Source organism: Dermacentor variabilis, chromosome 2 (assembly GCF_050947875.1).
Source record: "Dermacentor variabilis isolate Ectoservices chromosome 2, ASM5094787v1, whole genome shotgun sequence".
In the NCBI taxonomy this organism is placed as follows: Eukaryota; Metazoa; Arthropoda; class Arachnida; order Ixodida; family Ixodidae; genus Dermacentor; species Dermacentor variabilis.
Window position 1 is genome coordinate 22,464,376 of NC_134569.1, and position 16,287 is coordinate 22,480,662.

General features: G+C 46.5%; 1 protein-coding gene and 1 pseudogene across 1 annotated transcript in view; both read right to left on the bottom strand.

Annotated features, from left to right (window-relative positions):
• Window positions 1-4,982, bottom strand: part of LOC142570272 (high affinity cAMP-specific and IBMX-insensitive 3',5'-cyclic phosphodiesterase 8B-like) — a 45,622-nt gene extending 40,640 nt beyond the window's left edge. Inside the window, exon 1 of the mRNA XM_075678671.1 lies at window positions 4,930-4,982. Coding sequence (XP_075534786.1) covers window positions 4,930-4,982 — 53 coding nt within the window. The remainder of the gene's footprint in view (window positions 1-4,929) is intronic.
• A 5,876-nt stretch (window positions 4,983-10,858) lies between these two features.
• On the bottom strand, window positions 10,859-12,697 carry LOC142571493 (cleavage and polyadenylation specificity factor subunit 4 pseudogene; annotated as a pseudogene).
• Between the last annotated feature and the right edge of the window lie 3,590 nt (window positions 12,698-16,287).

Sequence of the window (16,287 nt, forward strand, 5' to 3'; positions counted from 1 at the left end):
CATTTCCATTGACCACCTGATTCTTGGCCAATCCTCCACAATTTGTATGCATCAGAATTATTCAGGATCACGACTACATAAAACAGTAATGGGTCGGCTTATTATTTCCGGAAACGTAAATAATATGGCTCAGCCGATGGCATGAGTCAATATGTGGGGGACTTTCTCTGTGGACAACTGTAGATACTTTGGTACGCAAGAAATATAGGTTACCACTCGGGAGTTCCCATGAAAGAAATCGAAGCAATGTCTAGACTAGGCGTCATATGCGTCCATGTAAAACACAAAACAATAAATGCGGCCAAAATTTTTAGATGAAAGTGAATATTTACAACAGAAAATGGCAGGTTCAGTCGCAGAGCCTCCCACAATAGTTACAAAAATTCTGTACCTTTACCACAATAGTTCCCATTCAGGTTATCACGACAGATTTTGGCGCACCTAAATGAAACTGACGAAACGGATCACGTGGCCCCACAAAGTGGGCACGAAGGGGTACACGCCACCTTGTCATGAATGTCAACTGAACAGAGCAAAGTTTAAACAAATAACTCACTCGATGGCATTAACGAAGCACTAGAGCAGGCAAGTTGAAGTTATTCACACGGACTTGGCTAAACTTCGAAAAAGGATTCGAAGGCTTGGACAAACATGTGTGTCTCTTGTGTGTGAATGAATGCAACAGAATGGTGGCAAAGGAACCAGGGAAGGAGGGAACCAACAGCGTGGCCTTCATTTTAAGTCTAATCTAGATATGTTTAACAGCTCGCATGCAATAATGTAATGCACTTGCCTTTCGAAGCCATCAGCTCAAAGAATGGGCAAAGCGACGCAGAGTTATGCTCAGTTCAGCTAACAGACTAGCTGAATGAGCTATTCGTGACACCAAACAGTACATAATTACGTACCCCAACTTCCCAGGAGGTTGGAAGTGCTGCCCTGCGCCGGTAGCTTACAATAACCCCTCTATGCAACTGCTCTTCGCATTTTTAGTAGTAGTAGTAGTAGTAGTAGTAGTAGTAGTAGTAGTAGTAGTAGTAGTAGTAGTAGCAGCAGTAGCAGTAGTAGTAGTAGTAGTAGTAGTAGTAGTTGTTGTTGTTGTTGTTGTTGTTGTTGTAGTAGTAGTAGTAGTAGTAGTAGTAGTAGTAGTAGTAGTAGTAGTAGTAGTAGTAGTAGTTGTTGTTGTTGTTGTTGTTGTTGTTGTTGTTGTTGTTGTTGTTGTTGTTGTTGTTGTTGTTGTTGTTGTTGTTGTTGTTGTTGTTGTTGTTGTTGTTGTTGTTGTTGTTGTTGAAGGTTCATTGTACAGAAATGTGGGCCTGTGAAACATTTACTAGAAAAACAACCTGTTTATTATGCGACACGTTTCTGAGCGCTGTAACAATAATCTACCTAACAGAGGCTAGGATAACTGCATAGAGTAAAGCACCGTGAGAGGATGAAAAATAATTTTGACCAAGAACAGAACACAGCGACACCGAGTTTTGTAGCAACAACAACAAGAATAGAGGTTGGAGACTTGGTGCTAGTGAGAAATAGATTGTCAGACTCAACATATAAAATAGAGACATATCCTTTGTTGTCAATATAGCCAGCCAGCAGGAACTATAACAAGTGTCTGGCATGTAAGCCTCAATGACCCCGTCGAATGGGGCCTCTATAGCAAACGTTTTCAAATACTATTACATATGAAAACAGAAGTCGCGTTAGTGAAGCATGCCCAGGCTGTTGAAGAAGTTGAAAGCGCAGAATCCGCTGTTGTGTACTTTTCAATTAATGATTAATGATTCTTCATGATATTATTTCTTTCATTGTACCAAATTATTTCGCCTTCTACAGCACTTAGTCGAAATTAACGCTTAAATTTTATTTTTCATTATATCTTGGAATAATCCACTCACTTCTTGACCGATCCCCAATAGTCATTAGGAGCCACATGTTCGATAGGCAACAACAACAACGACGAGGAGGTTTGGAGGCGAAAGAGCATGAAAAAGGCATAACCTGCGTCCTGAAGAGTATACTATGTTTATTATGTTTTGAGGCGACAACATTTATGTGCAGGCTTGTTACACATAACATCTGAAGCTACTTTCAACGGTAAGGCGGCCAGAATCCGGGATCCCAACTAAGCGGTTGGTACCTTCAAGACAATCTTAAATAAACTGTTCAGTTCCTAAAACAATAGCCGAGAATTGGCGGAACCACATAAAAATCCGACTCGATCATTGTAATATATTATTGACTTTCTACATTATATTTTCATTGTTACCTTGGAAATATTCTTAATTAGGAAGATAGTCTCGCACTAGTTGCTGTTCTCATTTCCGACGAGTTTTATGCATATGAATGTGCATCTGTACACTTATATAAGTGTATATAATTGTAACTGTAAGTGTACACGCACATAATTCTTAGCCGTCTAGGGAATTCCCCGTGTCAGAGATTCACGAAGACGAAAAAATGCAGCAAATTATGACTTTTGGAATAAAAGGGGACAAACGCCATCAAATCGAACAAACCAGCCAACTTGAACGAGACCTCCGATCGTTCACTCATGAATTTACAGCAACAGCGGCAGGCTCTCGCCTGCAGCGAGCACTGCCCATCTTCTCAATATTAACAATTTTCTCAAGTTTCGCACAGTTAACTTTGTCTTCTACCGCCAAACTGACTGTATGAGAAGGAAATAGATTTTTCACGCATGCGTTAGCGATAGCAGTTACTGTTTGGTTTGTTTTGCCATATTCTAACTATTAGCGCTCATTTCCTATCGCTTTGGATAGATACGTGTCTCTGACGTATGTGCGGGATGTACAAGGATCGTTATTTACCGAAATTAAATCATTGTTGGAAGCTAGCGATGTGTGTGTATTGTTTTCTTTTCTCTACGTCCCCGTATTCCACTACACCGAAAAGCCTTCGTGATGGCTTACCAACAAGCCCAAACCTCCACACTGATTGACAATGCGATGACACGACGATGCGTTGGCCACCATTTCAATGGGAGCAAAATGCAAGAACGCTCGTGATTTAGGAGCACGTTGCAGAAACCCAAGTGTTCCAATGTTATCCCGGAGTCCTCCAGTGCGACGCCTGCCATAGTCCAAATGCTTTGTCGAAGGGCATTAAACTCCACGAATCAATCAGCAATAACACCATGGTAAAGAAAATTGATAACTTTTTTATGAAACTTTGAGAAAACGGCATGTTGAAATTCGCTTACACAGTGGGACTGGTCACTCTCGAATTCAGTGAACTGAACTGGCGTATACCATGCATTGCCGTCGAGGTCGGCTCATCCGCTTCTCAGAGTCCACTACTTCCAGACCGACCTGGCCCGCGATATCAATACTTTCATATTTTTTAGTGTGGAATTCTATGATTTTTCCCAATAAGAAAGCGGAGTAGCCGCAGGCTTGCAAAGGCCAAGCGACAACCGCCCATTGGGCAGTGCTAGTCAATCGCATTATTACTTTCCCCTTCAGCTGTTCTTTACTTGTCGCCACCGTCGCCCTCATATATGTTGGTAAGAGGACAGATACTGTTAGAATACTCAATGTACATTCATATTTCCCGCAGCCGTCCAAATCTGCACCGCCGTTAATATCATAATACTCTGTTAGAAAGAGACAACTTATTAAATTTATACACGTTTTCTGTTGGTGTAATATTTTTCGCCAAGTTAGTATTATTAAAACCTCTCGCAGACAAGTTGTGCTGGTTTTTATTTGCGAGATACGTTCAGACGACAAATAGAAAACTGAGCCAAGCCCGTGCAGTGCAGCCCAAGAAAGCTGCAGGTGCTGCAAGAAAACTCGCAAGACAAATCAGAATGTAGTTCTGCGTTGTTATTTTTTTCCCTCTCATTGCAGCCTGTACTGTTGCGCAGATATTTGACGAAAACTGTATGCAGCCTGTGTGACAACGCTGGAGTTTCTGCTCGCTGTTCTGTGAACAAGATCGAACACACGCTCCAAGCAGGCAGCTCTTATAAGAAGCTGTATACGGGCCTCCCACGCTTCTCAGACAGCCGGCCGATACCACCGACGCCTCGTGCGTTCGTACGCGACCAAAGCTGGCGCTAAAGGGCTAAATATAGTTCGACGCAGCGCGAACGCGCCCACACGTTACGTCAGGTTGGCGAGAACAACGGCGTCGGTAGTTCGACCATAGTATAGAAGGAGAAAAACTTTTATTGCTTTAAAGTATTTACGGGCAATAGACGGAGCCCCTTTAGTCCAAGGCCCCAGTGGCTTCGGCCGCCCGCTTGGCCTGTCTTATGAAGGACTGTTGTCCCGCAAGGCCTGAGCTGGTTAGCTCAATTGCTGCATTGTGGGGTGTGTTTTATCAAACGTTGCGATTCACAATCCCATGTAATGTGTTGCAGTGTTGGTATGCCGCCGCACCACGGGCATTCGGGCTGTAGCGAGTGGGGAACATGGCATTTTGTAACTTAAGGTGGGGGGAATACCCCGGTCTGAATTTGGCATCAGCTGGCGGCTTCCTCTCCACTGAGTGGTGGGTGAGGGCGATGAGCAAGGATCTCTCGGGCATTCGTTGTATTGGGGTTATTACGTTGGCTTCCCGGGACCGTCCCAGTCGAGTTGGCCCGGTTAATAATTCCTCGGGCTATCGAATCGGCCAGTTCGTTCTCCTCTTGGCCTGTGTGGCCTGGGCACCATGCGATCCACTGATTATGGGCGAATTTCATCGGCATTATTGAGAGAGTTGTTTTGGTCACGGGGCCCCTGAGAAGCAGGCAACATGCTTCTTGTGAAATCTGTTATTATGGTGACGCTCTTTTGAGTGCGTTCTGCGTGGGCGAGGGCCATTGTCACGGCGAAAGTTTCGGCACCCGCCGCAGTACTTGCCCTGACGGATGCCGTAAATTGTTGCTGGGCTTTCGTGTCGACGATTGCTACTGCGTACCTCTTGATGTTCTTTTGTGCGTCGCTGGCGTTCGGGTGTACGTTCGGATACATGGCTGCGTCCATGTATATCGTGTTGTACCTGCGATTATTTTCATACATTGTTCTAATATGTTGTGCGCGTGCTTTGCGCCTTGCTTTATTGTATTCCAGGTGCATGTTTTTGGGTAAGGGGGCCACTGTTATTTGAGCTCGTGTTGAGGTCTGTAGTGGTAATACCCGTTCGCTGATGAATTGTGGGTGTGTGGAAATACGTTCCTTTGTGAGTATAGGGCCCATCGTTCGGGAGTGTGGCACAGGCGTTCCCTCTGAGAGATTAGTGTGGCTTGTTTAAGCTCTTCGAATGTGTTGTGGCTAGCAGGCGCTCTGGACGTTCCCTTGGGTATACCGAGGGCCGCTTTGTATGCTGATCTTACTGTGATGTCGACTTGCCTCTCCTCCTCATGACTAAGGAAGTGGCAGGGCGTACGTGACACGGCTTATGAGTAGTGCTTGGAAGAGCCTTAGCGCGTCGTGTTCTTGCATGCCCGCTTTGCGATAAGTCGCGCGGCATTTGTGCGATGATATTTGTGGTGGTTTTTAGTGTTTTTATGGTGTGGGGCGCTTTCCTGTACTTTGGAGCCAGAAACGCAGCATCCGCATCGTCGTAACTTCTTGGACCGCCTGTCCTTCCACAACGCTGTTGACAGGCCCGTTGGATATGTAGCCCCTCGAGTGTACTCAAATGACGTGTGATTTTTCGGGGGCACATCTGAGACCACTCTCCTCGAGAATTTGTCTACTGCCCCGGCTGTTTGTTGTAGTACGTGTTCTTTGTGTCCCAGAGGGCCTCTTGCTGTCCACGGCGTTATGTCGTCCGCGTACAGTGTGTAGCCCAAATCAGGCATTTGGTCCAGCTGTCGCGCCAGACGACACATCACTATGTTGAACCGCAAAGGTTAGCTTATTGCCCCTCGGTTTATTCCTCTACTGGCCATCTTGAACCCTTGGAAGCGATTTGGCCGATGCCTATTGTGGCGGTTCTACGTACGTTCTCCTCATTCCGTCAATTCGAATTTCTCCAGTATTATTTTGTGAGCAACGTTATCAAATGCTCCCTTGAAGTCTAGTGGGAGCACTAGCCTTTTCTCTCCGCGGGCGATGTTAGATATAACTTCTCCTATCAGTAAGAATGCGTCTTGACAGGTACGGAACCCTATCATAATGTTTGGAAACCATCTTATTTCTTCAAGGTACCGCTGCAGTCTTATTTGTACTACTCGTTCGTATGCAATTTGCCCAGACAGGACGTCAGGGAAATGGGCCTCAAAGCGCCTATTGAGGGGGTCTTTTTAGGTTTGGGTATTCTGATAATTTTAGCGTGTTTCCATTCGGGGGGCAATTGGCCGTTGAGCCAGCTGTCGCCATTGATCAGTACTGTGATTTTAGTCAAGACCCTAACGTCCAGGTTCCGAAGCCTCGCGTTCGTGATGGCATCAGGGCCGGGAGCCGAGTTTTTGGTGGCTGCTTGAGCTGTCTCAAGGACTTCTGCATATGTGAATCATCATCATCATCATCATCATCAGCCTGGTTATGCCCACTGCAGGGCAAAGGCCTCTCCCATACTTCTCCAACAGCCCCGGTCATGTACTAATTGTGGCCATGCCGTCCCTGCAAACTTCTTAATCTCATCCGCCCACCTAACTTTCTGCCGCCCCCTGCTACGCTTCCCTTCCCTTGGAATCCAGTCCGTAACCCTTAATGACCAACGGTTATCTTCGCTCCTCATTACATGTCCTGCCCATGCCCATTTCTTTTCCTTGATTTCAACTAAGATGTCATTAACTCGCGTTTGTTCCCTCACCCAATCTGCTCTTTTCTTATCCCTTAACGTTACACCTATCATTCTTCTTTCCATAGCTCGTTGCGTCGTCCTCAATTTGAGTAGAACCCTTTTCGTAAGCCTCCAGGTTTCTGCCCCGTAGGTGAGTACCGGTAAGACACAGCTGTTATATACTTTTCTCTTGAGGGATAATGGCAACCTGCTCTTCATGATCTGAGAATGCCTGCCAAACGCAGCCCAGCCCATTCTTATTCTTCTGATTATTTCCGTCTCATGATCCGGATCCGCAGTCACTAGCTGCCCTAAGTAGATGTATTCCCTTACGACTTCCAGTGCCTCGCTGCCTATTGTAAATTGCTGTTCTCTTCCGAGACTGTTAAACATTACTTTAGTTTTCTGCAGATTAATTTTCAGACCCACCTTTCTGCTTTGCCTCTCCAGGTCAGTGAGCATGCATTGCAATTGGTCTCCTGAGTTACTAAGCAAGGCAATATCATCAGCGAATCGCAAGTTACTAAGGTATTCTCCATCAACTTTTATCCCCAATTCTTCCCACTCCAGGCCTCTGAATACCTCCTGTAAACATGCTGTGAATAGCATTGGAGATATCGTATCTCCCTGTCTGACGCCTTTCTTTATAGGGATTTTGTTGCTTTCTTTGTGGAGGACTACGGTGGCTGTGGAGCCGCTATAGATATCTTTCAGTATTTTTACATAGGGCTCGTCTACACCCTGATTCCGTAATGCCTCCATGACTGCTGAGGTTTCGACAGAATCAAATGCTTTCTCGTAATCAATGAAAGCTATATATAAGGGTTGGTTATATTCCGCACATTTCTCTATCACCTGATTGATAGTGTGAATATGATCTATTGTTGAGTAGCCTTTACGGAATCCTGCCTGGTCCTTTGCTTGGCAGAAGTCTAAGGTGTTCCTGATTCTATTTCCGATTACCTTAGTAAATAGTTTGTAGGCAACGGACAGTAAGCTGATCGGTCTATAATTTTTCAAGTCTTTGGCATCCCCTTTCTTATGGATTAGGATTATGTTAGCGTTTTTCCAAGATTCCGGTACGCTCGACGTCATGAGGCATTGCGTATACAGGGTGGCCAGTTTCTCTAGAACAATCTGCCCACCATCCTTCAGCAAATCTGCTGTTACCTGATCCTCCCCAGCTGCCTTCCCCCTTTGCATATCTCCCAAAGCTTTCTTTACTTCTTCCGGCGTTACCTGTGGGATTTCGAATTCCTCTAGACTATTTTCTCTTCCATTATCGTCGTGGGTGCCACTGGTACTGTATAAATCTCTATAGAACTCCTCAGCCACTTGAACTATCTCATCCATATTAGTAATGATATTGCCGGCTTTGTCTCTTAACGCATACATCTGATTCTTGCCAATTCCTAGTTTCTTCTTCACTGTTTTTAGGCTTCCTCCGTTCCTGAGAGCATGTTCAATTCTATCCATATTATACTTCCTTATGTCTGCTGTCTTACGCTTGTTGATTAACTTCGAAAGTTCTGCCAGTTCTATTCTAGCTGTAGGGTTAGAGGCTTTCATACATTGGCGTTTCTTGATCAGATCTTTCGTCTGCTGCGATAGTTTACTGGTGTCCTGCCTAACGGAGTTACCACCGACTTCCATTGCACACTCCTTAATGATGCCCACAAGATTGTCATTCATTGCTTCAACACTAAGGTCCTCTTCCTGAGTTAAGGCCGAATACCTGTTCTGTAGCTTGATCTGGAATTCCTCTATTTTCCCTCTTACCGCTAACTCATTGATAGGCTTCTTATGTACCAGTTTCTTCCGTTCCCTTCTCAGGTCTAGGCTAATTCGAGTTCTTACCATCCTGTGGTCACTGCAGCGCACCTTGCCGAGCACGTCCACATCTTGTATGATGCCAGGGTTAGCGCAGAGTATGAAGTCTATTTCATTTCTAGTCTCGCCGTTCGGGCTCCTCCACGTCCACTTTCGGCTATACCGCTTGCGGAAGAAGGTATTCATTATCCTCATATTATTCTGTTCCGCAAACTCTACTAATAACTCTCCCCTGATATTCCTAGTGCCTATGCCATATTCCCCCACTGCCTTGTCTCCAGCCTGCTTCTTGCCTACCTTGGCATTAAAGTCCCCCATTAGTATAGTGTATTTAGTTTTCACTCTACCCATCGCCGATTCCACGTCTTCATAGAATCTTTCGACTTCCTGGTCATCATGACTGGATGTAGGGGCGTAGACCTGTACAATCTTCATTTTGTACCTCTTATTAAGTTTCACAACAAGACCTGCCACCCTCTCGTTAATGCTATAGAATTCTTCTATGTGACCAGCTATGTTCTTATTAATCAGGAATCCGACGCCTAGTTCTCTTCTCTCCGCTAAGCCCCGGTAGCACAGGACGTGCCCGCTTGTTAGCACTGTATATGCCTCTTTTGGCCTCCCGACTTCACTGAGCCCTATTATATCCCATTTACTGCCCTCTAATTCCTCCAATAGCACTGCTAGACTCGCCTCACTAGATAACGTTCTAGCGTTAAACGTTGCCAGGTTCATATTCCAATGGCGGCCTGTCCGGAGCCAGTGATTCTTAGCACCCTCTGCTGCGTCACAGGCCTGACCGCCGCCGTGGTCAGTTGCTTCACAACTGCTGGGGACTGAGGGCCGGGGTTTGATTGTGTTGTTCATATAGGAGGTTGTGGCCAAGTACTGCACCAGGGTGGCCAATCCTGCTCTGGTGAGGGAGTGAGTTACCGGTTCTGGTCACCGGGATTAGGCCACACTCCAGGCCTGTTTATGCAATTTTATCAACACGCGGACTTTTTTTTTTTAAATCCGGTGGAAAATTGCCGGCACCGGGATTCGAACCATGGACCTCTTGCACGCGAGGCGGTTGTTCTACCTCTACGCCACCGCTGCTCTGCATATGTGAAAGGTTCGTCTAATTTGGAATTGGCCTTCCCAAGGTACGGTCGCGTCTCATTTGGGGCGTCTGTGTTCAGTGATGGTCTTATGTGTAACGTTCTTTCAGTTTCTCTAGTAGTTCCGCGTCTGTAGACCACGGTGCAAGTTCGACCGACGGTTCGACGTACTGGCGCCATAGATGGCCATAGAGTTTTCTATATTATACTAGAGGGAACTCTGGGGCTGCAGTCGTTGACCCACCATGGGAATGATGGGAAGTACATGGATTTGTCTGATCTTCGTGCTTGTGGATTCAGACGTTCTTGTGGCTTTGTTTATTACGCTTTGTATGCATTCATTGTCGTAAATTTCAGAGCGATCTATACTCTTCGAAGTGCAGAAGACGCTGCGAACACGCACAATCGCTACTAATTGCAACAATTGAGCTTGTCGAGGTGGCCAAATCGAAACGTGCCAAGCGTCTCAAGGCACTCGCGTATCCACGATAAATTCATAAGGGCGTTTCACATCGTTTGTCAATGCATGCGCCCGTGGCGTAATGTTTTCAACGTCAGGCTTATGTGCTAGAGGTCCTGTGTTCTAATCCTGCCGTCGGACAATTTTATTTACTACGCACTACGTTGTCGAAAATGACGAGTTTACAAAGTCACGAAGCCGTTTGAAACCAGAAGGACGAAGTTTAAGAAAATCCATGTGTACGTACACTCCCATAATTTCCATGCTGGGTCAACCATGGCCATTCCTCTAGTAATTATTGCATGAAACTATGGGCGCAGCCAACGTAACTGGAGGCGGCCAACGCGCTCCGACGCGCCTTGCGTCGAGCCACGCTCGTCCGCTTGCCGATAACGTCAGACTATTCACGCTTAATTTTCTGACTCGAGGACGCAGTCCGCAGCCTTATTCAGCGCTCTCCTTGAGGCGCAGCAAGTACACAACAACCATCCCGTGACACGGGCGTCCACGTTAGTTGCGGGAGACGAACGACAGCTGCGTCCCACGAGACGCGATATATGGCGGCACCCGCGGTGTTCGCGTGAAGCGCGGTCTTGCTGCGTCCCCTTTTCGATCACCGACGCGCCCTCGCAGCTGAAAATTGGGAAGTCAAAGAATGATGCTAACGTATTCTTGGCCACTAGCAGTAATGTTTTGTTTTTGCTTTTTCTCACTGCAGCAAACAAAGTCCGCCACAAAGCTTTTTATTAACTGAAACATACAAAACAACGCCAAATATTGCGTTGCACTGCGTGTGCCAGCTTTACACGTACGGGGAATTTTTAAGTGCACTGCTGAGGAAAGCCAAATGTCCTTTGGGGCACTTGTTGGCGTAGTGTCCCTTTTCGCCGCACTTGTAGCAGGTGACTTGATCCAGTGGTCTGAGGCCTCGTTTCCCTCGTCCGGTGCTCGTTCCTCCTCCGTCGTCGTGGTCGCGTCGGTGCGTTCCGCCGTGGTGGTTGTGCAAATGCATACGAAACCGTTGCTCTTCGCGCGAATCGTCGGGCATTTTTTGGCAAAATAATGCCTTGTGCCCAGGCTCACCACAATAATGACATACGATGTTTTTCCCTTGCGGCACAGGGTCTGGAACAGGCAGGTCGAACATTGGGTGCATAAATTTGCACTCAGGTCCATCGGGGCAAAATCCGCAAAGATACTTTATGCACATCACGCGCCGTGTGTGTCGATTGCGACAGAGGGGGCCGTGCCGGCAGAACCCTCTGTCATACCAGGGGCAATCTCTAATTTTCGATTCAGGATCTATATGCAGAAATGGACACTCCTTGTTACAACATGCGTTGAAACGCGAGTAGAAGTAGCATTCCGGCATTTTCGTCATGTCAAACTCGTGAAGGAATTCGCACTGGTCACCCTTCTTGCAAAGACCCCGCAGCCAGTGTTTACACACCACGGTTCGGTCGCCCTTAACATGCCGAAACGGACACGCGGATCCTTTGCTGCAGCTGCCCTTCAGGTAGAAACAGCACACGGCTGCTCCAGACTTGTCCATGCCGGGGAAAGGCAGTGGCAACGCGCCGAGCTGTCGATCCAGGGCCACCTCCAACTCGAAGACAACGTTTCCTACTTTGGCTACTATCTCTTCCATTGCAACCGTAGTTTGGGCGGACCACTGGATTCCGCGACCAGCGTGCGTTAATTACCAGCTCAGTCCTCAAGAGAGCGAATGTTACGAGCAAGAACGAGTACTTGCAGCGCCAAGGATGAGCACACCAACCAAGAACGCAGCCGTAGGCGGAACAGGAAGTAGGTGGCAACGTCGCTAGAGCTGGGAGCTCGAGCGCGGTCGTATGTTCGCACCACAGCCGCGCTGGAACGCTGTGCTCACGTGCCAGCTAAGGTCCCTAGAGCTAGCGGTGCATCGCGGCCGTGGAAGAGGAGGAGGAGGAAAAACATTAACAGGGCATTGGGGACCTCCCAGCCCCCTGGCTCTCCACACGACCCCACTGCACTCAAGCGTTCATGTTTAACATATCCATGCATGACGCTGGCAGCCGGGCTGGCGGCGATCTTCTGCCTTGCCAGGTCCGTGGAGCGTAGTGAGGTCTCCCAGTCCTCCCAGGTTTTGAGTGGTACCGTCCCGCTGGGTGGAAGGGGGGGGGGGGGGGGGGAAGGAGCCGTGTGTCGCTTTTGTCGTGCATAGCAGTGTCACACAACACGCCACTCCGTATGCGCCTTTTCTCCTAACCGACCTCCTCCGAGGTCGAATGTAGGGCACGGCATGGAATGAATTGGTCGATGCCCAAGGCGGCACAATGTCAACTGGCGTCTCAAAGCGTTAACTGCTACAGGAGGTGGAAAGGAACTGGTGCGCTCTGACTTTTAAAGCGAATTTTTCTATAATATACCTGGTTTGCTTGGTGGTCTGGCGTCTCTCGAGCAAAGCTCACACAGCGCGCGCAACGCATACAAAAAACATCAAGCATCAAAGCTTAAAAAACACAAGAAACGCGCTCACGTGAAAATGCTTACGGGCGATCTTGTGGTATAAAACTGAGTGATGATGAGACGACACCTCTAGAGTTGCCTAGGAAGACCCCGGGAAAAGGGAAGAAGTGGAAACACGAAAGAGAACGTCAGCGCTATAAAGCGAACGACGTCAGACATCCGAATCAGACAACATCTGCGCAAATGTATCGAAAGTGGGGTCCCTAGGTATTTATTTTCTAAGAACTATTTCAAAGGCTTCGTGTTGTCATGGTTCCAACGCAGGCGTCAACCAGTGCATTTTTTTTTTATCAGTAAATTGCTGCTATATGAGAGACAACGCATCGCCGAGCGTCTCAGAGCGCGAGCTTTCACTATAGAGGAGGAACGGTATCGTGATCCTCTCGTGCCATTCATGCGTGTGTAGTTTGGTGGATATAGAGAATCGGGCTGCTACGCTGAACTGCTGGGCGACCCTGGCTCAAAACCCGCCGCAATATGTTTAGCATGTGTTCAACGCGTTCTGACGTAAGCATGACGCTAAACCCGACGCACCAATACCAAACGTTGTATTCACTCTCAGCGATAAACCCAGTAGCAGCACCGACACAGGCCGAACCCTAGGGAAGTAGTCAAATTATTTAAAATAAATCCACTATGCGCTAAGGATTGCTGCTACCGACACCTTGCAGTCCTGTGAGCTATAGTTGACAAAAGCGTCGCAACACGGCACCACCGGCGCTGCTGATGACCTGAAAAGCTTCGGTGTTCCGGTGTTGCGTAAACTATATATAATCTGATATGGAGCTCACATACGTAAAAGAGAACTAGAGAGTTATAGCGTGTCCGCGCACGTATTATGACATTCAGGGTATAGTGCAGACAAACATTTCTAACGCGTTGTAGTTGAAGAAAGCATCACAAGATGACGCTGCTTTAATGATGTGGAAATTGGAAATTGTTTAGAGGGAGATGACGCTGTGAACTACATTGGTTCAGTTATAGCAGAGTCATTTAGGAAAGACGATAGGGTAATCGCCCCAAATGAGGGAGCAACACGGGATAGCATAATAGAAAACAGCTTAGAACTGACCAATCTTAACTGGAAAAAGCCGGAAGAAAATGTTCCAAAATGCACGTCGGCGGGGATAGACGAAATTCCAATCGAGTTAATTAATGAACTTGGCCCAAGAAGCAAGGAAACGCTGTTAAAAGCATTGCAGGCAGTCATAACAAATAAGCAAATTCCGCACAGCTGGAAACAGAGTAAAATTAATTTGATTTATAAAGGGAAAGGTGACAAGAACATAAAATCCTTCCGACCAATTACGATGACATCAGTTATATATAGGCTGGCGATGCAGGCGGTGAAATTAAAAATGCAGTCATGGGTAGAAAGTAATAGAATACTCGGAGAACTTCAGAACCGGTTCAGAAGTGGTAGGCGCTTAGATGATAGCCTCTTCGTGCTTACCCAGTGCATAGAAATAGCTAAGGCGGAAAGTAGACCTCTGTATTTAGCCTTCCTGGACATAAGCGGTGCATACGACAACGTGAACAGGGAACTCCTGTGGAACATATTAAAGGATGAAGGTATCGGTGATGAGGTAATTGATTTTCTACAGGAAATATATCGAGAAAATAATGTTGAAATAACATGGGAAGGAATTAAGAGTACGACAACTGTCGAGGTACACAAAGGATTAAGGCAAGGTTGTCCACTATCACCGCTGCTGTTCATGCTTTATATGATGAGCATGGAAAGAACGTTTACCCGCCGTGGTTGCTCAGTGGCTATGGTGTTGGGCTGCTGAGCACGAGGTCGCGGGATCGAATCCCGGCCACGGCGGCCGCATTTCGATGGGGGCGAAATGCGAAAACACCCGTGTGCTTAGATTTAGGTGCACGTTAAAGAACCCCAGGTGGTCAAAATTTCCGGAGTCCTCCACTACGGCGTGCCTCATAATCAGAAAGTGGTTTTGGCACGTAAAACCCCAAATATTATTATTATTATTATTATTATGGAAAGAACGTTACAACGAAGCAATCTATGGTATAATCTGTCGTACAGATTAGGCGAAAAGGTTGTTGAGCAACGACTACCGGGTTTAATGTATGCGTGCGATATTGTACTGTTAGCAGAGATTTGAAAACTCTGGTTAATTACTGTGGAGACGAAGGAGACAGTTTAGGTTACAGTTTTAGTGCAGCTAAGTCCGGTGGGATGTTTTTCAACGATACAACTGATGAGGAGCTTACAATACAAGGCCATGAAATACCCCGAGTGGCCGAATACAAATATCTCGGGGTATGGATAAACAAAGGGCAGATGTACACGGAAAAGCATGAACAGTCTCTCATAGCAAAAGGGCGAAGAGATGCCGGGATAATGAAACATAGGGCATTGTGGGGGTACAACAGGTATGAGGTACTGAGAGGTATTTGGAAGGGAGTAATGGTGCCGGGGCCTACTTTCGGGAATGCGGTCCTGTGTTTAAGGGCAGAGGTTAAGTCGAGACTAGAAGTAAATCAGAGAGCTGTGGGAAGGTTAGCACTAGATGCCCACGGGAAAACCACAAATGAAGCAGTACAGGGAGATATGGGCTGGGCATCGTTCGAAGCACGGGAAGCTCAGAATAAAATCCTATACGAAAAACGCCTGAGGAAATTGGACGATAACAGGTGGGCAGCTAAGGTATTTAAATACCTATACATAAGAGCGTTGACTCACAGTGGCGGAAAAGAACTAGGAAGCTAACTAGTAAGTATGTCAGACACGAGGACGAAGAAAGACAGAGCATGAAACGACAGGTTAAAAACGCGGAAGGTAAAAATTGGATAAATTCAATGGAAAAGAAGCGTAGTGTGGAACTATACCGATATTGGAAACAGCAGATCAGGAAGGAAGCGTTTTATGATAACTCAAGAGGCAGTGCCCTACTCTTTGAAGCTAGATCAGGATGTCTTAGAACGCGGAGCTTTAAAAAGAAATTTAACGAAGAAGACACATGTACTGTGTGTGGTAAATATGTAGAAACAATGGAACACCCCATACTAAAATGTGATGGTATCAATGTCGATGTCGATGCGGCCACAGTCACGCTTCCTTAGGCCCTAGAGTTCAGAGATAATAATAGTAATTTAAATAAATATGCGGTGTAAATTAGCAAAAGGCGATTGGAGGATTGGTGGCTCAAAAGCAGAGAGGTGACATAAGGTTAAAAGGGTAGGAAGACGTATTTAAAGAAAATCGAGAATTTCAATAACACACAGCACAGATAAAAATAAAAATAAAAGGCAAAATAAAAATCAGAGCATGGTGGCAACTTCCATCACCCCGTTTCAAAGGGGACGCTCCTACCTTCCATCCATCCATCCGGAAATATCAAAAGTAGAAAGCAGACCGTTATATGTGGCCTTTTTAGACATTACAGGAGCCTATGATGACGTAGACCGCAACATGTTGTGGGATATTCTGGAAGGGGAAGGCTTAGGTGACGATTGTCTACAGCTTTTGACAGAAATTTACTAGAAAATACAGTTTGTGTTGAATGGGAAGAAATGAGGAGCGAGGCGAATGTTCCTATCAACAAGGGACTGAGGCAGGGGTGCCCTTTATCCCCGCTGTTGTTTATGATGTACATGGTGAGGATGGAGAGGGCGCTAGAA